The sequence below is a fragment of the Manis javanica genome, chromosome 18 (assembly GCF_040802235.1).
Source record: "Manis javanica isolate MJ-LG chromosome 18, MJ_LKY, whole genome shotgun sequence".
Lineage (NCBI taxonomy): Eukaryota > Metazoa > Chordata > Mammalia > Pholidota > Manidae > Manis > Manis javanica.
This window is the reverse complement of record NC_133173.1, coordinates 13,645,211-13,671,576: the sequence shown is the minus strand read 5'-3', so window position 1 is coordinate 13,671,576 and position 26,366 is coordinate 13,645,211. Positions and strand designations below refer to the sequence as shown.

Genomic DNA, 26,366 nt, shown 5'->3' with positions numbered 1-26,366 from the left:
GGGCCCCAAGCTGGGGTTGGAAAAACAAGAGCAGCCTTGACAGACAGCTCATGAATGGCTTGATTATTATTTTGAGGAAGGTTTTATTTTTATTTTTCTGTCACTTACACAGGCTCCATAATGCCTGGGCTGTATTGATTTTGGTGTCCCGGCTCCAGGCGTTCTCAGTATTGTAAAAAAATGTTTGTGTTTACTGTAAAAAGATAATCTTGCTTTTCAAAGTGATTAATCACATACACAGAATTTCAGTGCACCTGCCATTCATTTGTCAAATTCCTGATTTATAATGCGTGCTTCCTCCCTGGGGAGAAACATGTTTTGTTCGGAAGGTATTTTTGGTGTGGTTCTGTTCCCTGCTAGTGAAATTAGTTTACTAAAAAGAGCCTCATCCTGGGGCTGAGACAGACGTTTGACCTTGTTAATTGGCCCTTGTTCTCAGTACAGAGGTTTCTGCACCAGCAAGATTTTTGTCACATGTGGTCAACTCAGAAACCAGGGAGCAGCCAGACCCACTGGAGTTGATATTGACACTGCAGAGGTGTCTTCTGAGGTGGGAATATTCTCTGGGCAAGAAAGCGCCTATAACAGGAAGCAGGTGTTTCTACCTGTACACCCCCCTCCTTCATTTCTGTACTGCATGAATCCCGCAGCCTGGCAGCAGGTAGATGTGGGCAGGCGCTGTCCCAAGGGACAGAAGATCTCACCTTGCCATGTCCCAGTGCTTGCCACCTGCGCACACGACCTCATGTTGCAGACTCCACAGCTAGGTTCATCTGGATGACGTCTTAGGTTCCTCCTCCAGCAGGTGTGTGTGTTAGGGAGTGGGCTCTCAACTGAAAACAAAGGATTGTTTACTAGCAAGCTTTTGCCCCCTGGTTGGGTGGCCATGAAGGTGTCAGGACGCTTCGCATGGGTTTGCAACGAGCCTGGCCTGGCTTCAGAGGTGCTGCGTTTGGACTCACTGAACCCTGTGCAGGCAGGCCTCCCACCTACCCTCTGGCTCATGTGTGGAAGGGGCCCAGTGCTAGTGCAGGGGTTGGGCTTCTGGTTGGTGGGGCAAGTTCTGCCTCAGCTCTATGACTACCCCTGGGCCTTAGGGACTTGACTCTTAGATCTGACAGGGAGCTCAGATGACGCCTGTCATGCCCCTTGTTGTCCTGTGAGTGAGTAAACAGGGCTGCAGAAAGCACAGAGTGACCTGCCCATGGCCGTGCAGCTCATTAATGACATTTCTAGTGCTGTATTCCTGTCTCTGAAGTCCCTTGTGAATTCCCAGGAAATGTCACGGGTCTACTTGGCAGCTTTGTAACCATAACTTCTGCATTGCTGTAAGCGAATGAGCTTAGGCTGAGGATTGGCCAGGTGGGTAGAGGTACTGGTATGCTGTAAGTGAAGAACCTCACCAGGTGCAGAGAGGACACAGCCCACAGATCAGAGGAGGGCTTTGAGCTTCTGTCCTTTGGGCTTCTGCCTTGGCTATCCTAGCTCTGGAAAAGGAGCCAGGATCCTTTCTTCTCTGCCGTTTGCATGTTGGATCTGTGAGTGGATCTTAGAAATGGCGCAAAGTACGGCACCACTTTCTAGACTCAGTTTTGCATCAAAGTTCGTGAGTTCCAGAAAGAAACAGGCTAGGGAGCAGGAGGGGAAGGATTCAGGGTCTGCAGGGGACAGACCTTTCAGCACAGAAGACTCAGTCGGGCAGCTATCGCCCTGCCTGCCTGGTGTCTCAAGGCACCCAGTGAGAAAGGCATGCTACAAGGACTTTTCTCCAGACCCCCCGTGGTAGCCGTCTGCTCACTCGCCTCCCAGGGTATGGGTTTCTCTCTGGGTAGCCAGAGCTAGCTGTTCCCAATGCTGGCTGTCCCCCATTTCCCAGCAGTGGACAGCTGGGTCTGCTGCTTCTGTGTCCACCTACTGGGACAGGACCATGGCTGACTTGGTCAGCATTGGACTCTCAATGCCACTTTGATGCTCAGCCTGTTAGACCAGCACTTCTCCAAGCATGGTCCCAGTACCAACGGCAGGATCACCTGGGCACCGGTTACAAATGCAGATTCTCAGAACGCCCAGACCTGCTAATCAGAAGCCCAGGGATGGGGCCCCACACTTTGAAAACAGGCCCTCTCCACACTGAGCTTGTGCTGGGACACTGAGTCGCTGTTACCTGGAGGGGTGGCCCAGCAGGACTGCCCATTGTGAGCTGTTTCTCCTCCACCACCTTCTCCAGGGACGGAAGCTGCAGCTTTTCTGGGAGGGGGAATTGGGAGGAGGGAGCAGACTCAGGGCTGGTACCCCCGAATCTGTCTCCCCATCCCATTCTCCTAACCATCACATGCTGCTAGCAGCACGGATGGGATTTACCCCCAAGGATAATGGCAGACTTGCTACAGCAAATATGTAAGCTGTTCCGGTTGAGTAGCAGAGCATATCTGTTCACCCGTGGAATGATTTCAAGCCCATTATACATGCTGTGCTCTGAGAAAAGTGACCAAAGGCATTTCTAGGGAATGATTCCAGTAACATTCTCCCGTTGTGAGAAGCATTATTTGTTGGTAATAGCGGTCATAAAATTAATGAGCACCTTATCGATTTCAATACCCTGTCCTTTAATCTTACTGTTGCCATTGTTAACAGCAACTACTTGTCCTTATAGACTGGTAATAACTAGATTTCTTACTGGCAAAGGCAGTGTATTCTGGAGCCACTGGCAAAGAGGACCTGGGTTGGGTGGCCACCGGGCTAGAGTGGGTGATGACCCAGGGCCGGGGGGCTCATGTTGATTTCTGTGCTTCTAGGAATTACTCCTTCTACGTCCTAGACAACCAGAACTTGCAGCAGCTGTGGGACTGGGACCACCGCAACCTGACCATCAAAGCTGGGAAAATGTATTTCGCTTTCAATCCCAAGTTGTGTGTCTCAGAAATTTACCGCATGGAGGAAGTGACGGGAACAAAAGGGCGCCAGAGCAAAGGGGACATAAACACCAGGAACAATGGAGAGAGAGCCTCCTGTGAGTGGGCTCCCACGGCCGGGATGAATCAGACCCTCTTCTGATCTAGAATGGCAGCTTCCGCTTGTGGCCCCCTTCTTGTTTCACCTGGAGTGCCGCAACGCCCCCTTAAGGAGCACTTTGCTCGTACATGTACTGCAAAGTCAGGGGGCAGATGCATGACAAATTGATATTTGTACATTTCCCTTGGCATCAATAGGAGTGTGCTAATCATTTGCAAATAGGCTCTTACTTGGATTTTGAAGAAGTGCCTACAGAAAGCACAGGGGTAAATGTCTTTTGATGCACAGGCATACAATGAGATTATTTTTCAAGAAAGAGCTGGTCCTCTGCAGCCCTGAAAGGGGGCGAGCTCGGCCTTCTGTCCCACAGAGTGTTGGGGAGGCCTGAGGGTGGGGGGCTCAGCTATAAGCACAGCCCCTGTGGCCCTGACTCTTGGCCTCCTCCTTTCTCCCACCCCAATGTGAAAAAGATGGAGAGAGGCCTCCTCCTTGAATGGACATTGCTTTTTCAGTTCAGAACAATATAATCATAGCCTTGGACTGGTTATACAACTTTTACTTAAAGGTCTTGTATCTGAGATACAAGGGTGCATCTCTCATCTAACCCTCTATATAAAACTGCTTTAAAAAAATGTTGTGGTTCTGTTTGAATGGATAAAGTTATAAAAGTAAATTGTCTACCACCACTGGCTTTTAATAAGGGTATTAGAAAAAAATATGATGAGAGTGATTTGCATACACACACGTGCTCACACACACATGGAAAAGGAGCAGCATTTGACTTTGATTTGTCATGCTGGGGTCTGGACTTACCTGGGAGGCACCAAAATTGCTCAGGAAGAGTTTTTCAGGGTGAAGAAACCTGACACAAGGCTGGAGAGTGCATTTGCCACCTGTCGCTCTCCCCTTAGCACCCCAGCCACAGCCCTGCCATACTCCTGTTCAAAGCAGAAGCACGTGGACCAGAGCATTCTCAAAGTACTTTGCTTCTCACAGTCAGCCAGTCTGACCTGTCAGATCATGAATGCTGCAGCCACTCATTTTCCTTTGAAAACAAAATTACGTGTTCTCTCCAAATAACATTTTAGTAGGAATTGCTACATGTTTCTGATCTTGATCCAGCACATTCTGCCCCGTAGTTTTAACTGCCTTTCACCTCTCTGCCTCACCTGCTCAGTGTGCACTGTAATTCAGGCAAATGTGGGAGAAAAGGACAATTTGTAAGGGGCTCCACAGAGGTGAGGCAGTCATCAGTTCTTCCCTAGTTCTCATTGCAGTCTGAGTCTGGGCAGAGGAAGAAGTTGGGTCTGGGGACAGCATTCCTGCTCTACCTCACCAGCAAGGGCTTCCTTGCCACCGGGCACAGAAGGCTTCACCAAGTGCAGTTGTTCTTGTCGGTGCTCATTTCATTCCCTGCTGTATGTCAACACTCGCTGGAGGCCTCCAAGGACTTCCTGCATCCTTCCAGCTTAAGACCAAGTTTAGACTAAGAAAGGTTCCCCTCTGTGGCACACCTGCTCCATTACCTGTCTTCAGTGGTGGTACAGGGGCAGGCTGGCACCACAATGGCAGAACAGGTGCCATCATGTCTACAGAGATCCAGCCCAGCTTAAAGGGCTGCTCCCCCTTCCCTGGGCCCCTTGGCATCCCACTTCCTAGGGATCAGCAGCGAGTCAGGCTACCTTGAGTCAGGCAGCCCTTTTCGTTCAGGTTAGGAACCTCTGAGTGCACGTTCAAGTCCAGTGCAACTAAGCCAAAGAATAAGCCCTTTGGAGCTCACAGAGCGAAATGTTTGGGTCCTTGTGGAAATATAAAAGCTACATTGAAGTCCAGAAAGGGCCTGAGCATGGAAGCCAGACTGAAGAAGTGGGAAATAGTGCAGAACAGGCCACTTCTCAGACATGGGGAGGAAAAGGATGTTGATCTCTGTCACTTATGGCTATGCCTCTGTGCCCCAGGTGAAAGTGATGTCCTGCACTTCACCTCCACCACCACCTGGAAGAACCGAATCATTATAACCTGGCACAGGTACCGGCCGCCTGACTACAGGGACCTCATCAGCTTCACCGTCTACTACAAGGAAGCGTGAGTTTCTGTGCTGGCTGGCATCCATCTGTTGGCCAGGCTGTGGGTGGGGAAGTGTGCTTATCCCATTCCCCTCTCTGGCTGTCACGTGGTGTCCATCACTGCCGTGACAGCAGCTACAAATGGGGAAGTGTTAGCTTGAAGCCTTTCATTCTTCATTGGGCAATTAGAGGCATGTGAACAAAATAAATCCAAAGGGAAAAGCTTGTTTTTTAGGGAATTAGGCCAGTCCAAACATTCATAAACTGGGTGGAAGACATGGTTGAAGTACCATTTCATCCTTGGTGCCCACTAACCCATACTCCAGGAACATCCTGTTGGACGCTCGGCTGCCCTTACAGGGCCCCCCAGGCAGGCCCATCTTATTCCTGTCCCTCCATCCTGGGCCCCTCCCACGGTGCCACCCCTCGAGATCATCAGACCTCCACACAGGGAAAGGAGAAAGGAGAGAAATTGGCCTGCGTGTCTTGAACCGTTCCTGTGTTCTCTTAACGTCTACTGGGGGCTTTTCCTGTACCTTCATTTGCCTGCCTAAGCAGCCATGACCTCTCCTCCAAACAGTCACTCATCCTGGTCTCTGTCTTCCTTCCTTTGCCTCATGTATCCAGCTGGTCCCTGAGTCAGCTTTGTCACCCTCCTCACCAGTCCCATCTCGATATCGTAGGGCTCTCGCCTGGGTGCCTGGCTTCTGCAGAGCTGGAACCAGAGCCACCAGTGGTGGTATCTGGTACCTTCCCCTGCTGAAGCCAGGGCCCTGGGGAAGGGTCAAAGCAATGAAAAAGCAGGCCTTGGGATTATCAGGCACTCAGTGTCCCTGGACAGCCCGCAGCTGTCCAGGCCTTTCATCTGATCAATTCAGAATCCCTACCCAACCATGCATATGTGCGAGATTCTCTATTCTCTTTGGTAGTCCTACAGTGCTTTGGCTGGCAGTTTTACCAGGGGTTGATGCTAGTTTCTGAGACAATCTGGAAACTAAATATTTGAGTCTTGTGAGATGTTTATACAATCAGAATTGTTTGTGAGCAAATTAGATTGTGGAAGCTGTGTTTTAGAAGCTGCTTTTCTGTAGCAAAGTCATTTTTCTCCAAAAGTTATTCCTTATCAATAGCTGATGTGTGCTTTAAATGACTAGGCTTATTTTTTTCTTACTGGTGAAAAAAATGCCACAGTCAGAAGAGAGAGGAAGAGCCCTTGCATGTATTTTTAAGGAGCAGTATTGTCAGTCCAGTAACTATAGCATTTACTCTTACTGGGCAGAGTGTTCAATTCTGTAGTGCGTCCGGTTTTAATTTTATTCTTGTATAGAAATCTAATTGATCACTTGTTTCACTTAGAATCCCTAGTGTAGAAAGCATGATATGCTAGGCTCCTAGAGAAGGCATCTGAGAGCTTTGGCGTCACAGCCCTGAAACATCCTCTGAGCTTTCCTGTCTGTCTTTCAGACCCTTTAAAAACGTTACGGAGTATGATGGGCAGGATGCCTGCGGCTCCAACAGCTGGAACATGGTGGACGTGGACCTCCCTCCCAACAAGGATATCGAGCCTGGCATTTTGCTGCATGGGCTGAAGCCCTGGACACAGTACGCTGTTTACGTCAAGGCTGTGACCCTCACCATGGTGGAGAACGACCACATCCGTGGGGCCAAGAGTGAAATCTTGTACATTCGCACCAATGCTTCAGGTACTGCATCCTGCCTCACCTCCCCATACTTCTTCAGGAGCTCACTGGACAGGCTCATTTCATAGTCATTGGGCAGAGATGGATGTGCCTAGTGTCTCTCTGTCCTGGACGGGTCTGTCTCTTATATGTCTTTCTTGTCAATATAGAATGCCACATCATATTCTTTTACCCACTCCCATTACCTAGGCCTTTCCTGGACTTGGCACCTGTACCCTCTTCAGCATACATCCTGATGGGGATTTTGTCTGCTCAGAAAAAAGAAGCCAGTGAGAGTGGAGATGAGAGCTCCCTTGTATGTTTTGATAGCTGACCCTCCAGGGAATAAAAACATGCTCATTGGTGCTCTGGTCACCTCAGGCAGCCCACGGGTCTTCCGTCTTCATTCTGTAGGGACGGGGGTTCTGAGGAGGTAGGCAGATGTTGGAAAACATCAAACATAGCATGTTATGGGTATTCAAAAGTATGAAAACAGTACTCCTTCTTTCTTCTGGTTCATTTTATCTACCATCTCATTTCTCAATTCCAGAATGAAATCAGTGATAGCAAACACTTGGGTTTATTTTCCAAGTGTATAAAAACCAGTTTAGGAGAAGGAACAGGCACGTCATTTTTAAAGACCATGATAAACATTCTTGGATGGTGACCGTTGTTATATAATGGGTAGGCTTTTTAGAACACCCATAAGCTGGCACAAAATAAGTTTAAATGGCACAGAGGGTGAGGAAAAAGTGTTGGTGGTGAAAACCTTTTGTGCACGCACACCTGCTTCCTCCTCCCCTGCCATGCCCCATCTCACTGATCCTGTAAGTGGCCACAAGCACGTCACTGACCCTAATGTGTTCATGGAGATAAATCTGGCACAGGCTTCTCTGATCCTAGGTGTGAGTTGGTGTGGCAGAGATGCCTACAACTTCAAAAGTTCCCCGCAGTTCACTGTAGCCAGCTCAGGAAACACGGAAATCTTTCCTTATCATGACAAATTCTTAAGAAACCTATTTCCTTTCCCCCAAAGAAAGAAACAAAGCACTATACAAATCAAGTCAGTTTGCTACATTTTGACCCAGTCCTTACAATTGGTAGGGACAGAGAATAACTTGGTCCTTTGCTTTTTTGTGATGCTTCTCACTAAAACATCTAAGGGTAAGCTGTTTCTGAAATATTTATTTTTGGAAACTTGAAAGTAGTCAAGAATCTAGTAGTTATGTTTTCTCCAAAAAAAGCGAGCAGTAGTCATAGCTTTTCCCCAAAGTACGATTCCTTACAAGTGTTCAGAACTTTGTATATACTCTTTTGCCCCTGACTTCACCCTTAAACCATTTGTCCCTTTGAAATTTTAGAAACAGCCTGGATGAGACCATGCTGCTTAGGTGACATACATTGAGGTTGTCTCTTGTACTTTAGAAAACCCACTGAAATTGGTGTTTTCTTGTGAATCCAGGGAGAATAAGTTTTCAGTGGTCTTGGGATATAGTTGCCCTTTATACACAAGTCATCTCTGCACTTGGGTTTGGGAGCAGAGCAAGAAAAGTTTGACCAGGTTATCACGCTTCTTTGCCTGAAATCAATATTCTTTTGCTGGTAACAGAGTCCATTGCTTGAAATCATGGCTTTTTTATGTGTGTTTGAGGTGTTGGGCTGTCTAGGTCATGTCTTGGTCATTCCATTGACATGTAATTATAGAATGAGTAATCTCCCAGACCTTCTTTGGCTTCTTTGTCCAAGATGTAAATTCTCAGATGAAATGCCAGTCAGTCCATCTTATCACTTGCTGAAACTACTGGAGTTAAACATTTTGGAGAATGGCAGTTGTAATAAATGAGAAAAAAATGGTGTTTGAATTCCATTCTAACCCCAGTGTGCCCTCACAACCTTTTTCCATTTGCAGCTCATCCATGTTCATTTCCCAGAGATTACCTGAGAATAGATATTATGAAGGGAAATGTTGGCATTTAAATTAATACTATTTCAAAACAAGGTTCAGCTTTGCTTTTGCATTTCAGTATTCACTGCGATTTTCTTACCCAGGTCAAACTTTCAGCTTCTTGTTGGTTCACATTCAGTATCTGACAGCCTGGATCCCATTTTCTGTGATGTCCTTTTTTCCCCTTTCCAGTTCCTTCCATTCCCCTGGATGTTCTTTCTGCATCGAACTCCTCTTCTCAGTTAATTGTGAAGTGGAACCCGCCTTCTCTGCCCAATGGCAACCTGAGTTACTACATCGTGAGATGGCAGCGACAGCCCCAGGACAGCTACCTCTACCGGCACAATTACTGCTCCAAAGGTAAGGGTGGAAGGTGGGGCACCTATAACTGAACCACCCACAGTCTGAATATACCCACACCCCAACATCACATATATCATGTGACAGCATAAGCCCTTCGTTGGAAACCAGCTATGTTCTTGATCCAAATAATACTGATGGCTATTGTTTGTCCTCACAAGCATGTGTAACTGGGCTTTCATCTCCACTCTCATTGGGCTTCCTTTTTCTGAGCAGATAAAATCCCCATCAGGAAGTATGCCGACGGGACCATTGACATTGAAGAGGTGACAGAGAATCCCAAGACTGAAGTATGTGGTGGAGAGAAAGGGCCTTGCTGTGCTTGCCCCAAAACCGAAGCCGAGAAGCAGGCTGAGAAAGAGGAGGCTGAGTACCGCAAAGTCTTTGAGAATTTCCTGCACAACTCCATCTTTGTGCCCAGGTACCAGGGTCATTTGAAAATGTCTCTAGGCTGGTGCCCATCAGGCAGATTGTGTTCCTTTCCCTCTCCCTGTGAGTCTGCAGTTCAGCAGCCTGAGGGCAGGACCCCGGAACCATCAAGGAGGGAGCAACAAAATAGGATATCAGTTTGGCCTAGTGGAGTTCCTGCAGGAGCTGGTTAGCCCTGAAGGAAAAGGGGCTCAGGGCTCATGCTTTTGGGGCCACTGGCACAATAGGTGCCACTGCCTCTCAGCCACACCGCCTTCCAAAGAGGGCAGTGGACGTGGGGGAGAGCAGTGCAGGGAGCTGCAGTCACCTGCCATGCTCCTGGAACCCAGGGAGCAGGAGAGCTGAGACGTGGACCCCTCTTGCCCTGCCCACTCCCCCTGCTGCCGCCCTCATCTGGCTGACGGGAAGTGAAGCAAGAGTGAGAAAACCAAAGTCAGTTTTGAGAGGGACCCCACTTCAAAATACCACCAAGTGCCATCAGCATCCTTGACAAGCAGGTTAGGGAGGCAACCTTTCTGAGTGTAGCACCCCCTGCCCAGGGAATCTGTCTGCCCTCTGCTCCAGGCTCCATTTTGCCGAGTGAGGGCAAAAGTGGAGGAAAGGAAATGTTCAAAGCATCACTATTCACAGTAGCCCAGCTGAAACCAACCACTGTCCATTGTTGGGCGAATGGATGAGCAACGGGGGTTATGTCCATGCAATGGACTGTTATTCAGCTATAAAGAAGAATGAGGGTCTGAAGCATGTATTGCTTTGCAGTGGAGTAAACCCACCCAACTTCCTTCTTATAGGGGCAAATGGGGTGGTGTTGGTTTTGTGTGCTGTGTTGATTTTGAAGGGAAGGAAGGAAATTTGTTCTGGTAGATGTGGAAAAAGTGGTCCCCCTAGCAGTAAATGTGGTTTCTTGTGTCCTTCCCTTCTGGGAAGGTTGGTTGGTTTGCAGGATGTAAAGATGGGGAATTATCAGCCTCATTTCCTAACTTGTCCTTCCCCCAAATTGTGAAAGTGAACATAGTGAGGCCGTGAGCACACGCCCTGACCTTATGGCTTTCTGCCCCATAGAATGAGCTTATCTGTGCTCAACAGCTTGTGTTTTGGGGGGCCCGATGAGTCCCTGCACAAAGGTGGTGGCAGTGTTTTCTGCAGGGGACTCGATGGGCTGGGCAGACGGGGAAGCCAGAGGCCCCTTCCCCAGGCCCCCTCTCCTGCCCCCTTCCAGGATTTTCATTTCTAGGCAAATAGGGGCCAGCAGGAAGCCCGCGGAGTGTCAGCTGAACCACAGGCGGCTTCCTGGGTGCCCCCTCCCCATGGGAGCGGCTGTCCTCCCCTGCGTGAGAGCTGATGAGCAGTCCCATTTTCTGGTCTTCCTCGTGTCCTTGGGATCTTGGTTTTCTTTCCCAGATGAGATTCGTTCTGTCGGCTCCCCACCCCCTGCCCGTCATGGGCCGCGTGATGCCTGCTGACAGCTTCAGCGGGGAAGGGATGGCACTATTTCCCACCATGCCTGTGGCTAACCTGCAGGGGCCATTTCTTTGGGTGCTTGCTCTCACTTTCTGTTGGTTTCCGTAAATGCTAAGAGCCTGTTTTTAAGGTTTCTGAGGGGAGGCAAAAGCCTTTTTTCCATACCACGAAAGCATCCATGGGAAGCCTCTTGGACTGCCTTCTCTGCCCATCTGGGCGGGGATGTTCTTCCCGCAGTGGTTTTGTGCATCCCTTTTGCTGTCCTGTTGTTTTTGTAGCTGTTGTTCCAAGCCCTGCTCACATCCATGACAGTGGCCCTGCCCCTCTCACAGCAGGGCCTTGGGGAGGCCACAGGTGGTCACTGCTGAGTGAGAGGCAAACTGGGCTGGAGAAGACCTCCAAGAATGTGAAAAATGCAGACACTAGGCCTCAGAGGAAGAGGGGGGTCTGCAGGAACCCCGTGGGAGTCTCGAGGGCCCAGGCAAGGGCTCACTGCCCATCATTTCTGCTCTATTTCCACAGTCAAAGAGGGCAAAGAAACCACTAACACAGGCCTTTGGAGCCTGTCTGCCGCATCTCTCTGGGGCCTGCACCACACACCTTGCCTCTCACCTACCCCCAGATAAATCTCAGTGTGGCTAGTAGATGAGTCACCTTTAACACTTAACCAGAAGGTCTATGGACCAGACGGCACCAACATCTAATGCAACAGCCGGGGTGGCTGAGATGCTTGTTGCCTCTCCGCGTAATGGCATAACCATTCTGCGAGCCAGCAGCATTTGGTGATCTTATTCTGAGGTTTGCAAAGCAGAGAAAGCAAAAAAAATCGGGGAGAAGGAAACCCCCTTATTTGTTGGTTCCTATCCAAGGGAGCCACGTCGCTCCTTTTGTTCCAAGGTTAAGATTTCTCTTTCTGTTACTCTAACCCAAGTCGTGGGAAAGACAAAAGAGTAAGAAGCACTTAAAAGCCAAGTTTCTCTCCTCTTTGCAGACCGGAAAGGAAGCGGAGAGATGTCATGCAGGTTGCCAACACCACCATGTCCAGCAGAAACAGGAACACCACAGTGGCAGACACTTACAATATCACCGACCCAGAAGAGCTTGAGACAGAATACCCTTTCTTTGAGAGCAGAGTGGACAACAAGGAGAGAACTGTCATTTCTAACCTCCGGCCCTTTACTTTGTACCGCATTGATATCCACAGCTGTAACCATGAGGCTGAGAAGTTGGGCTGCAGCGCCTCCAACTTTGTCTTTGCAAGAACCATGCCCGCAGGTATGGTATGATCCAGCTACCCGACTCCCAACTCACTTGCAGCCTAGTGAAGAGTTTGTTTTATGGGCAAAGAGTCTGACACCCAGGGCATTGATCCCTAGTCTCAGGGCTGCTTATCAAAGAGTGGGTAGCATGGTAGACCATTTGCAGGCAGCATGGTAGACCAGCAGCCCAGGGAAGGGAACCCATTCATAGCAATGTTATTTCCCTCCCAGCCTCTCTATGCAGAGACTCAAGAGCAGAAGGTTCACTGCAGGGCCAACTCTCCTACCTGGTTCCCAATTCCCATAGCCCTTTTTCCCCATTTGTGCACAGGTAAATCTGCCTCATCCCTTCTGAGTTCTCATGGATTCAGTGAAATCCCCAGTTAGGTGCCTTGATCCAGAGTGACCAGCACTCCTCCAGGTCCACCCCTCTGGTCCTGTTTGTTTGGGCTTCACCTTCCCCTTGTGGGTCAGAAGTTGCCTGTCACTCAGCCAACCATCTCTAAGGATGGGTGAACGGGCCAGTTCTCTGTTCCGCTGGAGGCAACAGGTAGTAGAAAGAACATGGAAGTGCTGGGAGCCTAGGAGTGGGGCCTCCTGGCCCAGTTCTGGTGCCGCTATGCAGCTGTCATCCTCGGGGCCTCAGTGTCCTCATCGTCCCAGGAGAGACAGACCAGCTGATTTCTCAGAGCTTTTCCCAGCTGTAGCTCATGGTGGCTTTTGCTCACCACTTGGCTCACTGCTTTAAGAACCGAGAGCAAGAGAACAAGCCCAGCCTCTGCCAGCAGCTGGAAGAACAGAGGATGGTGGCAGTGAGAGCTTGCCCTCAGCACCAGCGTCTTACTCAGCAGCTTCCTCACAGCACAGGCTTTTAGATCAGCCTCCATGCCTGCATAGAAGTTGCATTTGCCACGTGCAGACACAGACTTCGCAGCACCACTTCCTGGCCTGGAGGCTTGATGCTACTGCTTCTGCTCACTCAGCCCTGTTGCGATGCTGTTTGTGTTTGATGGCATTTGATAGTTTCTTGTTTTCAAGTGGTAGAGCTGAAATACCAGAAATACGTTATTCAAGTTGCCAAGATTTTCCTACTGTGCTTGACAGCAGGGTTTTTTTTTAAGGGGGTCAGAGGGAAGGGGTGGGAGGGGTGGGTAGAGTGGCATATTGAGACTTGCAGGCCCCTAGGTTGCCCCCATCCTAAAACCTTTGCTGTGTGATCAGCCAGCCGTGAGGAGTTTCCCTGGGCAGTGTCCTCAGGCCTGTGCTTGTGGATGGGGGGCGGGGGTATTCTTAGGTCACCCCGGGTTTGTGTCCCACCACCTGGGGACCCAGATCCAACTTTATCACTTGTTTACACTGTTGCACAGAAGGAGCAGATGACATTCCTGGGCCGGTGACCTGGGAGCCGAGGCCAGAAAACTCCATCTTTTTAAAGTGGCCGGAGCCTGAGAATCCCAATGGATTGATTCTAATGTATGAAATAAAATATGGATCCCAAGTTGAGGTAAGCCTGGCACAGGGGTGTGTGTCTGGGTGTGTTCCCATTACAGTTGATAGCATGTGTTACAACACAGTGCAGGTTGCCTCCTGGTTAGCCAAAAACTTAAAACAGGAAAATAAGGTGGTTAGGTAGTGAGAATTTAGGTCTTTTTACCAGTTGCAGGCTCTTGGAGTAGCACCTGAAGTCTGCAAGGAGCTGGGCTTGTTCTCACCCTAAGAAACTTCTGTTGCGGAAACAATCTGTTGGCATAGACTAGATTGGTCTTAAAAATGTCAAATCTTTCTGGAGCTCTTTTTGGTTACAAAAATAATGTTTGGTGAAAACTTGGTTTACTTGAGGGCTACCATTCAACACTTGGTTTCTTCACTGTTACTGCAGATTGTGGTCCCTGTTAGATGGGAGGTGAGAGACTGAGCAGCGGGAATCACCCGTTTCTCACGTTTGTGGAAAATTGACACATGTGTTTTATTTCCCCAGGATCAGCGGGAATGTGTGTCCAGACAGGAGTACAGAAAGTATGGAGGGGCCAAGCTTAACCGGCTCAACCCAGGGAACTATACGGCCCGGATCCAGGCCACCTCTCTCTCTGGGAATGGGTCATGGACAGATCCCGTGTTCTTCTATGTCCCGGCCAAAAGTAAGGCTTGTGGGGGGAGTAGAAGCTTCAGGCTTTTCCTGAAAGCTGAAAGCGCACTGGGCTGAGATTGGTGACGCTTACCTTTCATCACACGTGTATGATTTTCCACTGGAACAGAATTGGCCGACTTTCAGAGGGGCCATGCTTTTGCCAGCACCTTATCTGGGAGCTCAGCCTAGGGAGCTGCCTGCTGTGCCTGGAGTCCTGTCCCCCTCATCTGATGGGCAGGGAAAGGGTCTGAGCCCCTCTTTTTCAAGGGAGTCAGCAAGAGGCCTTTGCTCTCAACTTGGTTATGTCCAAAGCACTTTGGAAAGCTCTGAGTTGACCATTCCACCTCCTGCCTTCTCAGGGATGCTGGTGAGGGCTCTGACTCAGGGCTTAGAATCCTAAGGGGCAGCAGAAGCCTGGAGGCCATCTGATCCAGCCTGCCCCAGGGCAGGGGTCTCCGTTACAGCATCCCAGGCTGAGACACTGTTCCCTTTGCCACCTGTTTCACTTTTAAAGCACCAACATGTATTGAAAGCACACAGTGCTCACCCTTGGGCACAGAGACCCGGGCAAGCTGTGAGTTTATGCTCAAACCACTGACAAGACAGAATTCTTAGAAGGCCTTTCTGTGCAAGGATTTCAGATTTTTCAAACCGCATTTTGTAAAATGTGAAAGCACAATCAGGGCCCTATGGTTGCTTGGCAAAGAAAATTCAGTACTTTCTTTGGTGACATAACTATTCCTTTATTATTTCCATATTGAGTTTTTATTAGTTCTTAATAGAAACCCAATTTCTTAGATTACTTTATGTTGAGATAATAGGATCAAACTGGGCATCACACTATTCCTTACTGCTCCCACAAGAAACAGTAGCCCCACCTTGCTCAGCGGTGCAATGCTGGGGTCCAGTGGGTAGTCCCCACTGCCCTGGTTCGCCCTGGTGTCCATCCACATCTGTGCCTCTCTGATCCAGAGTCTGAATTCTTAAATTCAGGATTCAACTGGTTCAGCAGACCATCTGGTTAGGCATTTTTCCTTATGCTTAATAGTCAAAGATATGCCTGGCCTTTAAAAATCCTAATAGTGACTGATATCCAAGGAAAAATAGGGATGAATAGAATTGCAGACCTTGAAGCAGCATTCTGAGCCTGGCACTGGGCCAGATTTCAAGTTTTAGGGCTAAACATATACTTAGGCAGATACGTCTGTCAACTAACATAGTCTGAATTCTCCGTGTGGGCCACTTATAACCTATTCACAGCAGTTAGTCTGGGCCACCCATCGCAGTGCTCGAACCTCCACAGTATTTCTAGAATCCTCTCCAGAGTAATGGCTCTCTCTGCTCCCCTCTCCTTTCTTCTCTGCACCCATACTTTAGGAACAGAGCCTAGGTTTAGGGTCTGGCAGCGAGCTGTGGTCTTTGCAACAGCAGCCTTGGCTTCCGGACGGCAGTGAGCTTGGCTTATCTTCAGAGATGACACGTTCCTCTCTGCCATCGCTACCCCAGTTTTAACCCTGTGAGTGCTCAGATGCCAATGGGAAACCCAGGGACCCCTCTGATGGCATCTTTCCAGCAGAAGTTGGCATACACTGCAGGGAAATTAAATCTGCATGCCTGCTTTGCTGTCGGGAAGTTTTCCTTATGTCAGAAAAGACTCTCTCCTGCTACAGTTTAGTCTCATTTCCTCTTGTTTAATCCTCGGAGGAGATGGAAGCCTTGGAAGCTTTCTGGCAGCTGCTCTCCTTTTACAAACCCTTCATGTGCTTGAAAACTTTTAAATGACTCTTCAGACTTTTCTGCCCCAGACTAAATAATGTGAGGTCTTTCAGCTTTTTCTTGTAGCCCAGTCTCATAGACCACTTTTCTAGCCATTTAATCATTTTGTTCTTCTCTGGATGTGTTCCAGTTTCTCCATGTTCTCGTTGAAATGTGAAACTCGAAAAGAACACGGTACAACCTGACCAGTAGTATAAGTGATACAAATATAAGAAATAGTCCTCAGCGGGGAAAAATAAAAACTCTACTGGCTTCCCAAAGGCAGTGATAACTTGCAAGTATTTTCAAGAATTAGAAAATGCCAGGTGCCTGCAAATATTTTGAGAACTATTGGATACAAACATCTTTAAAAAATTAAAATAGCATTAACAGGACTTGAAAAATGACAGTTTTTCAGTGGCAAAGTAATCATTGGTGGGTGACTTATAGTAGATATAACTTGGTCCCCCATGAGTTCCAACCTCATTACCAGATAGCTTTCTGTTCCTGGGTTTCCCACGGACACCAGACACTCCTCCCGCACAAAGCCAGAGTCGTGGATACTGCCCTCTGCATGCGTATCTGTCCATCTTTGTTCCTGAGCTCAGTCAGCGGCCCCATAATCCTCACACCATCCACACCAGGAGCCTCACAGCCATTCCTTACTCTTCCTTCTTTTCAGCTGCCCATTTTTCACTTTTCATTTCAAATGCAAGCTTCATTAACTCTGCCTCTTAAACCTTTCTGGAATCCAGCCCCCTGACCACCACCACCGCCTCAGCTCAGAGCCTCCAGGTGCTCGCTTCAGGGGGAGGGCTCGGCTGTGGGTACAGGGAGCCTGGGCTCCAATCCCAGGGCCAGGTTTTGACCCCAGGGAGGACAGTCCACTTCTGTGAATCTTCCTCATAGAAAGGAGCAGAGACCCCTTCAGGAGGTCTGAACTGGGTAACACCGAGCACTCCAGGGGCCTGCCACCCCATGGCATTCTTTAAGGCGTGGCAGTGCCTCCACCCTGTTGCCCGCCCCCTCCAGGCTGTCCTCAGGCACATCCATCCCACCATACACAAAGCTGATCAGCTCACCACAGGCCTCTTGGGACCCAGCCTTGCTTCCCTCCAGTATCATTCCCACCATTCCTCTGTGCTTGGCAAGGTTTCCCCTGCCTGTTCTCCCCTCTTCTTCCTTTCCACATCCTTACAATGTGTGCACCCACTTTTCTGGTTGTTATACCACTTATGGGCATACTGGTAGCTCATATCTGGCAGAATTTTCAAGGGTGTAAATCAGAATCCCCAGTGTCCAGCCTGGAGTGTCATGTAAGTGCTGGTGACACGATGAGACGGTGCTGCCGTAAGCTCTGTGGCCTCAGCCTTGTAACTCACTCACATGTTTGGGGAGAATTCAGAGCAACTTTGGCAAGAGGTGCCGTCCTGCCATTTTTTGTTTTGTTTTTTTAATTGTCCATGGGGGTGTCTTAAGGTGGGTGAGGGTCAGTGTGGCTTGAGCCTCACTGTATCTGTAAGAATCCCTACTCATTCTATTTTAGCAAATGTACGCATTTCCATGAACAGTCATTAAACTGCATACTAAGATTATTACACTTGACCCATCATTTCAGAATGCACCATATTTTGAGAATAAAAATGAATATACTCCTCTGCCTGCACTTATTTAATCTTTTGAGGGGATTTTTTGCTGTATATGTGATACTGTTTACATTCAGAATTCCTAGTCCCAATAGGGGCAGTAAAGGAATTCTCAGGTATTTCCTTTTCTCTACTTCCAGCTAAATATAAGGAAATGAAAGAAGCAGCCTCTTCACTTAGCTACATTTTACCATTTCCCCCTTGTTTCTGCAGTAACATATGAAAATTTCATCCATCTGATCATTGCTCTGCCGGTTGCCGTCCTGTTCATAGTAGGAGGGTTGGTTATAATGTGCGTCTTCCACAGAAAAAGGTGAGTGACTTGGTAAAAAGTGCAGAGGCTTTTTGTGGCTAAGTGGTTTTACGATTTGAACCCAAGTTAAGGTAAACATTTTTGAAGACTTTGAGGAAATACCTTAAGGATTGGAAAACCTGATTTTCCAGTCCAATGTTCTTCAGAGGGAAAAAAGACCCTTTTCTAATGATTCAGCTGCAACAACAAATATTTTTTGGACAGTATGGATCTTCCCTCACTGCTTGCTCCATCCCACAGATATGGCTGCTTTTCCAAGCTTGATGTCTTAGCCCCCTCTATCAAATAAGCCTTTCAATTTCCAGTGAAGTAGAGAAGTAAATGTTTCTTGAAAAACTCTCATCTGAGGCCACTGAAGAAGCCAAAAGATGCCTTAGTAAATGTCTGCTGATGGCATACGTGAGCCTGAATCGGGGTATAGGTGACAGTGGTCATGGCAGTAAGCTTCATCCTGACACTTAATGACACAAAATAAAGCCAGTGTAACAAAGATAAAAGTATATACAGAAATGTGTGGAGATTTTCTTTTTTAACCAAAGTTTTATCCTTTTTGACAGAAATAGCAGCAGGCTGGGGAATGGAGTGCTGTACGCTTCTGTGAACCCGGAGTACTTCAGCGCGGCCGATGGTAAGCTCCAGTTTATAAGCTATGTTCACTACCTGGCGCAGGAGGGTCGCAGATCCAGGAGTGTGTTTTTCAGGAGCGTTGCAAGGGAACATGGCTTGCATTATTTTGAGGTACCTTTGGTCTTGGATCTTTCTTTATTAACACTTTTTTTTCCAAGTTTTGAGCAGTTCACTAGATATGTCTAAAATTCTGGGACTATATGGGATGCCTCAAGGGAAAACAGGTTTCAGAGACGAGTGTGGCCAGCACCATAATCAGTTTATTTAATTGCTTGGCATTTTATGCTAGAATGAAAAAAACTGCTTAATTGTTGACATCTAGTTGGGCACTATGCTACAGCTGACACAACAGTTCTTTTAAACTAGTTTCAGCTTGAGTTTCATATCCTGGTAATTGTCTTTGGTCACTTATGGCTTCTCTGTATTTTTTTTACCTTGGAGTTTTTCTGTTCATTCTGTCTTGCCTTCGGTCATGCACCTTAGATCCCTATGGCCCATTCACATCCCCTTTGGTAAGAGGGCCATTTATTTAGTTAAATGGCTGAGAAGGTCTGACTGAGAAGTCAGGTTGTATTCCAGGGTTATTTCTTTTTTTCCTTTTTTGCTGGCTTTCCTTCCTAGTGTGCTTAAACCTAAACCTTGAAAAGTCAGTCAGGGTCGGGCATCAGTCGTCTGGTCCGGCGATACTGGCACTTTGCTGTAGGCTTTTTTGAACGCCACTCTCTCTGATCCCTCTGTTCCTTTAAGGTGGATTTCCTTGTGCCCATCCGTCTATAGGTGAGAGCTGAGGCTCAGAGGAGAAAGTCGACTATGTCACATAACTAGGCATGCCCTGGCATCTTGTTGACAGCGTGGTGCTGGACTACGTTTAGAAAAGGTGTTTGCCTCTTTCTTGCTTCAGGAAATGTGAGATAAGGAGTCACGATCATGCTAGGTGGTTATCCTGGTCAAATGAGAGGATATAAGAATGTACTTTGATAGTATAAAAGCACTATATAAATTTGTAAAGTTTTACTATGATTTATTTAAGAATTTCTGACTCCATCAGAAGCAGCTTCCTCTGAATGGGAATCAAGTATGGAATAATAAGGACATTATTCCTATTTATATAAAGGTCTCACAGAGTTGTATTTTTAATATACATATAAATGTACACAAACACACACTTACTGTAACTCTTATATACATGTATGTGTATAAGGCATAGAGAACATTCTGGATGGATACATGCCATGTTTAAAAGAGTAGTTAACTTGTGGAAAAGATCTTTTTCTTTAAAAAAAGGCAAAAAGATTTTGTGTTGTTTGTATAAATAATATCTTTGAAAAAAACCAAGTAAGGTAAGGAGTCCTCAAACACTGAATGGAATTTATAAGGGAAATACATGGACATTTCCCCTCTTTGAAAGCGTGGAGTAAGACTATTCCAGAGAACCTGCTCTGCTTTGAAATAAAGCACTTCATGAAGACTGACATTTACAGCTCTGACTATGAAGTGTCCAGGAAGTTTAGAGAGCACATTAATACAGTAATACCAGACTCGAATAGTGATTTGCATTCAAATTCTGTCTTTCCAGAATGCTTTCATAATATGTCTTAATTCTTTAAAAACAAAACAAACAAAAACCAAACTTGTCACACAGGCCAACAGGAACACTGTCATCTCATTTGAACTTAATTTATTCGGCCCTTTGACAAGCACCTTACAGCAGCTAGTTTCCTCAAGGGGTGACAAAATGACACTGCAGTTCAAAAATGCTTTAAAAAACTTCTTTCTCCAACAGCTAATCTGCATGTCACTGTTCTCCTGAGTACATTGAAAATCCCCTATAGGGAAGTGCTGATAACGTTGTTCACATAAACTGCTGCTGGCTGGCAGGGCTTAGGCCTGCTGGTTAGAGCCAGAACTTTGGGGCTGAATTTAGAGAAAAGGATTGTTGAGTATTGACCTCAGGGAAGTCCCAAGGAATGAATGTGATTGGTTGTAACTCTATGTTTTGTGGTATGCTACATGGTTAATTCTGAATAAAAGCAAGTCTGGATTTTCAGAGATAAATGGATATAGACAGTCTCTCTCTACCTCTTGAGAGGTATTATGAAGAAGAGTCTTTCCCACTGGACTGGTGCATACTTACTCTCCTGAGCAAGCACCGGCCTCCTCGTCAGGGCCGTACACTGGCTAAGCCCTGTGGATGTAGACTTCCTTTGTGCAATTCCTGATCATGTATGTACTATGAAGTACAAAACTGTATGAAAGAAAACTAAACTGACTAATTATTATAGTCCATATTGCATACTTCTCAGAGGTGTATATTGGTGGTATCTCCTGGGCCTAATTTGTAGACCTCTTTCCTTTAAGACATCACTTCAAGGTAAACACCTGGGACTCAGGACGTTGTAATATAGTCATCAGCCGCTGCTTCTCTCACATCCAGCCACAAGCCCAGGGTTAACATCTGAAAGCATAAAAGTAAACACAGATGCCAACCTGGTTCCCCTTCCTTCTGTATTTCTGAGCCAGGACCTCCTCCTTCCTACCAGCTAGTGTGTGTGCGGCCTGCTGGGAGCTCCCCACCTGGGCAGGGATGTAGCCACACAACATTGGAAGAATATGACTATTGCTCAAATTTCTTGGGGAGCTTATGGCACACATCAGTTTTATGTTAGTTTTCACCCTCCCCATCGGAGTCGTGGGATGGGGTCCTGTTTTGCTTTCTTTCCTTTCTTACCTCCCTTCTTCCTTTCTCTCTTTCTCTTTCCTTCCTGACTACAATGATTTATTTTCTTAAACCAGGCTGAATCTGACCAGAAGCCTAGGCTCAAGAAGGAATCATATTCAGGCTCAATCATTACCATGTGTCACCTCGAGCCCCTCGCTTCAGTGGCAGGAAGTCCCTGAGCTCAGAGAGCCCAGACAGAGCCCTGGGGAGACCCCTCTGCTTGTCAGCTGTCCCTCCACGCTGGTCACCGCTACTGAATGCCCCTTGGTGCCAGAGCTCAGTTGCTTCTGTTCCTCATTAGATACCCAGGGGTTTTTGGCAAGGCCAGAGACACTTCATCTAGACCAGAGCAATTCTGTGGAAATACAATGCCAGTCCCATATGGAACCTTATATTTTCCACCAGCCACATAAAAAAAGTAAAAAGAAACAGGTGAAGCAAATGTTAATGTTTTATTTTACCCAATATATCCAAAGAATTAGCCATTTTAATATAACCAGTATGGGAATCACTGAACTATTTGCATTATTTTTTGTGCCATGTCTGAAATCCAGTGTGTATTTTATACTTACAGCACATGTCAGAGGGGATTTCTTTCTGGCTCTTATATGCCACTAGTATACTCAAATTATGTAGGAATCCTTAAAGATTTGAAATACCAGTATTTGACCATATAGTTGCCTTAGGGTCTCAGGAATAGTGCCCACGTGCCTCCATGATATGTGGGAAATCTCAGAATGAGCCGCGTCGTCCCCTGACCTTCTCTCCTGCGGGCTTGCGGAAGTGAAGTGGCATTTTGTGTTCTCTGTCACACTTTCCCCAAAAGCCCCTTCTGCCCAGGGGCTCGTTGCCATAGCCGTTTCCCTCCCGGGGTCTCCTTCTCCAGTGTACGTTCCCGACGAGTGGGAGGTGGCCCGGGAGAAGATCACCATGAGCCGCGAGCTGGGGCAGGGCTCCTTTGGGATGGTGTACGAAGGAGTTGCCAAGGGCGTGGTCAAAGACGAGTCCGAAACCAGGGTGGCCATTAAAACGGTGAACGAGGCCGCGAGCATGCGCGAGAGGATCGAGTTCCTCAATGAGGCTTCGGTGATGAAGGAGTTCAACTGTCACCATGTGGTAAGAGAAAAGCCCCGAGGGGCCGAAACCTGGCACAGGGAACCCTTCCCCGAGTCCCGCGCGCCGTGGGCCATGTGCGTGGGTTTGCGTCCCACCCCCGTCGCCTCGCTGTGACCGTGGGACCCCTGTGCGCATGGCAGCTCCGGGGGGGTGCAGACCGTGGCGGGGGGAGCCCCCCGGGACGCCAGCGAGGCTCCGCCCCCGTCCCCAGGGCCCAGCGGTAGGGGAGGGGCCGGCGGGGCCGCCTTCCCCCTCTGAGCCCTCCTCTCTGCCCTTCTCCCAGGTGCGGTTGCTGGGCGTGGTGTCCCAGGGCCAGCCGACCCTTGTCATCATGGAACTAATGACGCGGGGGGATCTCAAAAGTTACCTCAGGTCTCTGAGGCCAGAAATGGAGGTCAGTTTTGCTTTCAGCCGACTTCACGTGTTATCTATTCTTTCCTGTATAACTTCCCCCAGGCGATGCTGCGTCTCTAAATGCTTTTCCGCATTGAATGTTTTCTGCTGCATGCGGGGTGATAGGTCCTTCACGGAAGGGTTTCCCTGGCCACGGAGACCTTGGTCTTTTGTGGGAGGCCCTTGCCATTCCCCAAACACCCTTTTAGTTTAACACCCCTGTGCTGCTGTCACTGCATCCCCTCCACCTGCAGTCACCTCCTCCACCGCCATCTCCCCAGTTTCCCCCGACAGACCCGCTGGCTGGGAGGATCCCTCTCCCCCACTGACCTCTGTCCTAGCGCAGCCTTTCTCTTGTTTGGGTCTCTGGGTGTATCCACACCATTGTGTTCTTCGTTTCATCCCAGCACATCCCCTCCTTCAGGCCCATGTGTCATGCCCTGAAGTCATGCCATGAAAACATGGCAGGCAGTTTTTCAGTATGTCCAAGTTCAGTGCTCGGTTGATTTGACTGCTGTGCCAGGCCCGTTTCCCACCCAGTTCTCTGCACAAGACATGCTCACCTTCTCACACACAGCCCATGCCTCCAGCCCCACTGTCAGCCCCCTGCTCCATTTCTCAAGCCCTCATCTGTGTTTCAGGATTGATCCTGACTCAGTGTCTTGCTTGCACTTCTGAATGATAATCACCTCAGTTGCACCATCTCTGCTTAGTCTAGTAAAAAGAAAAAAAAAGATAAAAAACATCTATTTGTGTTACAAGCCTTCAAAGTCTCAATCTGCTGAAGTCCTGTGCAGAATTTCTTAGTCACCCTGGTGTCTCTGCTTCTGTAGCATGAGCCCACAAGTCAGCTTTTTAACACATGGAGGCATGACTTTTAAGTGAGTAATTCTAAGAATAAACTGGTAGATTAATACTAGGAAATAATGCCAACAGCATCTGCCTTTCATGTGGCTGCCTCATTGGGTCCCAGTCCTCCCTGTGCTGCTGATGGTGCCACGTGTTGAGTAAGCTTTGAGCCTGCGTGTGCTCCCTTGATTCTCCCTTTTCTCTACCCTGCTGGAATTTCTGTAGCCTGTCTCTGTTTTAGTTTAATGTTTTCTTCTCTTAATTTGCAACTTAATCATCTCCTAAGTAGTAGTTCCTTTATTTGGCTTGAGCACCTGTCACATGTGGCTTCCTTCAGTCAGGGCAGATGATGTTTGTGGTTCCATGAGGGCCACGAGGCAGCATGGACCAAGGCCACAACCAGGGCGGTTTACGGCCCTCCCAACCCTCTGCTCCACCCAGTGGCAGGGGTCCCCTGCTCCCCTGGACCTTAATGCGCTTCTCCCGACTCACTAAAACACAAACCAGCGTGAAGGAGAACAGCTTCATCAGATAGGTGGCTGGACACATGGCATATATTTCTTACCAGATTCATTCAAGGCACTTCTGCAAAGTAGAAAACACCCACCCCCTTGCCTCCAATTTCAGGCACAAACTAAACACCTAGAATACAACATAGTCTCAGTCCTGGCTCGGCCACTGGCTGTCAGCAGCCCTCTGGAACTGCTTCAGTTCTCTAGGCCTCAGTTAATAAGATTGGATGAGAAGATTCCTGAAGTTTTCTGTTTTGTCCGATTTATACTTACGGTTTCTAACACATGTCAAGTGTAAAAATATGTTTGCTTGTCCTGCAGGTTCATTATAGTCTACTTAGCATCTTCCCCCCCAAGTTGGGATTTGCTCCTTTACCTTGCTAAATGTGGGTGCTTTTTTAAAGGTGTCTTAAGCAGCTCTAAGCAAATTAAAGATTTCTGTTATCTCAAATTTCTTAAAGAATTGGGAGTGTAGCACCACAAACTGACAAAATGCCAGCATTCTCAATACTTAAAATTGTGTTCCTTTTATTGATTCTGTTCTTCATATTACTTATGAATGACCACTTCCAGTAAACACTATACTTAATACTCTACAATTCAAGTATTATGAGTATAAACTTAACATTTCACCTGTAGATTTCCTAGTGTACCATGCATATCTAAAGCCTTGGAAAGGTTAAAAGGAAATGTTAGGTACTAAGGGGAAAAAAGCTCATCTAAATGAGGCTCTCATGTAAAAGAAAGTGGTGGTTTTGCTTACCCTTGGGGACATCATGTCAGTTCCCAGACAAGTCAGTGATACATATTTAAAAACAGAACAAAAATCACCAGAGACAGTCTTGATAGTCTCTTCAGAATTCAAATGAAAGTTGAGTATAGACAACCAATCTAGAAGTCCCTAGAGAGTTGTTGTGCTGCTTGCTCCTAGAAGCCTGCTTTCAGCAGAAACTAGCACCTCATGGACAAAGCGAGCTTCCTCAGACCACGGACCCTGGCCAGGTACCCTTGGACACTTCCATGCATTGTCCCAACTCATCCCCTCAGCAGCAACCCAGCCTTGATCCCCATGTGGAAGAGCCCAGATGGTCTGGTCCCAAAGCCCACGTGTGCTCTCCCGTGGTCCATGGTGTTTAAGCTGGGAAGGTGGCACAGGAGACCTGTCAGAGCAACATGGCTTTGTAGTGTTGTAAGACATGTCTGTAAGCAGGGCAACTGAGGTGAAATCTATTACGCTAGTATAAGCAGAAGGTGGTTTAGCATTAAAATGTTTGCTTTTGTATTTTTTTCTTAGAACGAAGAGATTTGAGCACACATTGCAAATGAAAAATTTTTCTAGACAGATTTATTATTATTTGGGGGCATTTCTCAATCCCAAAGCCAGTATGTTGCCCTCCTCTGCAAAGAGAAAATGTTTATCCATGTTCCTTATCACTGTGATACAGTGGTCATGTTCCAGAATAAGCTTCAGCTGGACTTAAATTAATTGTCAAGTGCTTGTTTTCCTCAGCACCAACAGAAAATAATCCAAGAAATGCACATCATACTGTGAAGAAATTAATCTTGATAAAAAAATTTTTTTGTACTTTGGAAGAAAGTTGAAGAGAAAGAAAAAGATTGAATTAATTTACAACACTGCCTCTGTGGCCAATAAAGCATTTGGTGTCCATTTGGGAAACATACGCTCATTTCCACACAGCCTTTGTGATGTTCTCTCCCTGCTTTTACCTGTACTTTGATTAGAGAAATAAAAGGTGCTTATAAACTTAGAAGAATTTGAGTAACCAAGAATTCTTAATACCAAAAACTGCTAGTTTCTCTTTAAATAGTTTTTGCCCTACCCAAAATAGGAAATTCTGGTCCCAAGTTGTGCTGATTGGTGTTTCTCTCTACAGCTCTGTGTGATGTGGTCAGGGAGCAAGCACATGATTTTACCACTAAGCAGATGCTCTGGTCTCCATAATAATATGTTCCTTCTGAGCAAGTCCTGATTTCTTAGCAGAATGACCTGTGTTGCTTAGATTGAATGAAGATGGATTGTAAACCCTGAAAGAACATGGGGTGGAGGAAGTGCCTAAATGTTCATGTGAATTTCGT

General features: G+C 47.4%; 1 protein-coding gene across 2 annotated transcripts in view; it reads left to right on the top strand.

The window, feature by feature from the left end:
* The window catches only part of IGF1R (insulin like growth factor 1 receptor), a 273,065-nt gene that overhangs the window by 221,048 nt on the left and 25,651 nt on the right, over positions 1-26,366 (top strand). For both annotated transcript variants that reach the window (XM_037000618.2, XM_073227272.1), the window contains exons 6-17: positions 2,796-3,010; positions 4,971-5,097; positions 6,543-6,781; positions 8,895-9,062; positions 9,279-9,483; positions 11,944-12,227; positions 13,579-13,715; positions 14,190-14,349; positions 17,954-18,053; positions 18,611-18,681; positions 22,286-22,515; positions 22,799-22,909. In XM_037000618.2, the coding sequence (XP_036856513.2) occupies positions 2,796-3,010; positions 4,971-5,097; positions 6,543-6,781; positions 8,895-9,062; positions 9,279-9,483; positions 11,944-12,227; positions 13,579-13,715; positions 14,190-14,349; positions 17,954-18,053; positions 18,611-18,681; positions 22,286-22,515; positions 22,799-22,909 (2,047 nt within the window). The remainder of the gene's footprint in view (positions 1-2,795; positions 3,011-4,970; positions 5,098-6,542; positions 6,782-8,894; positions 9,063-9,278; positions 9,484-11,943; positions 12,228-13,578; positions 13,716-14,189; positions 14,350-17,953; positions 18,054-18,610; positions 18,682-22,285; positions 22,516-22,798; positions 22,910-26,366) is intronic.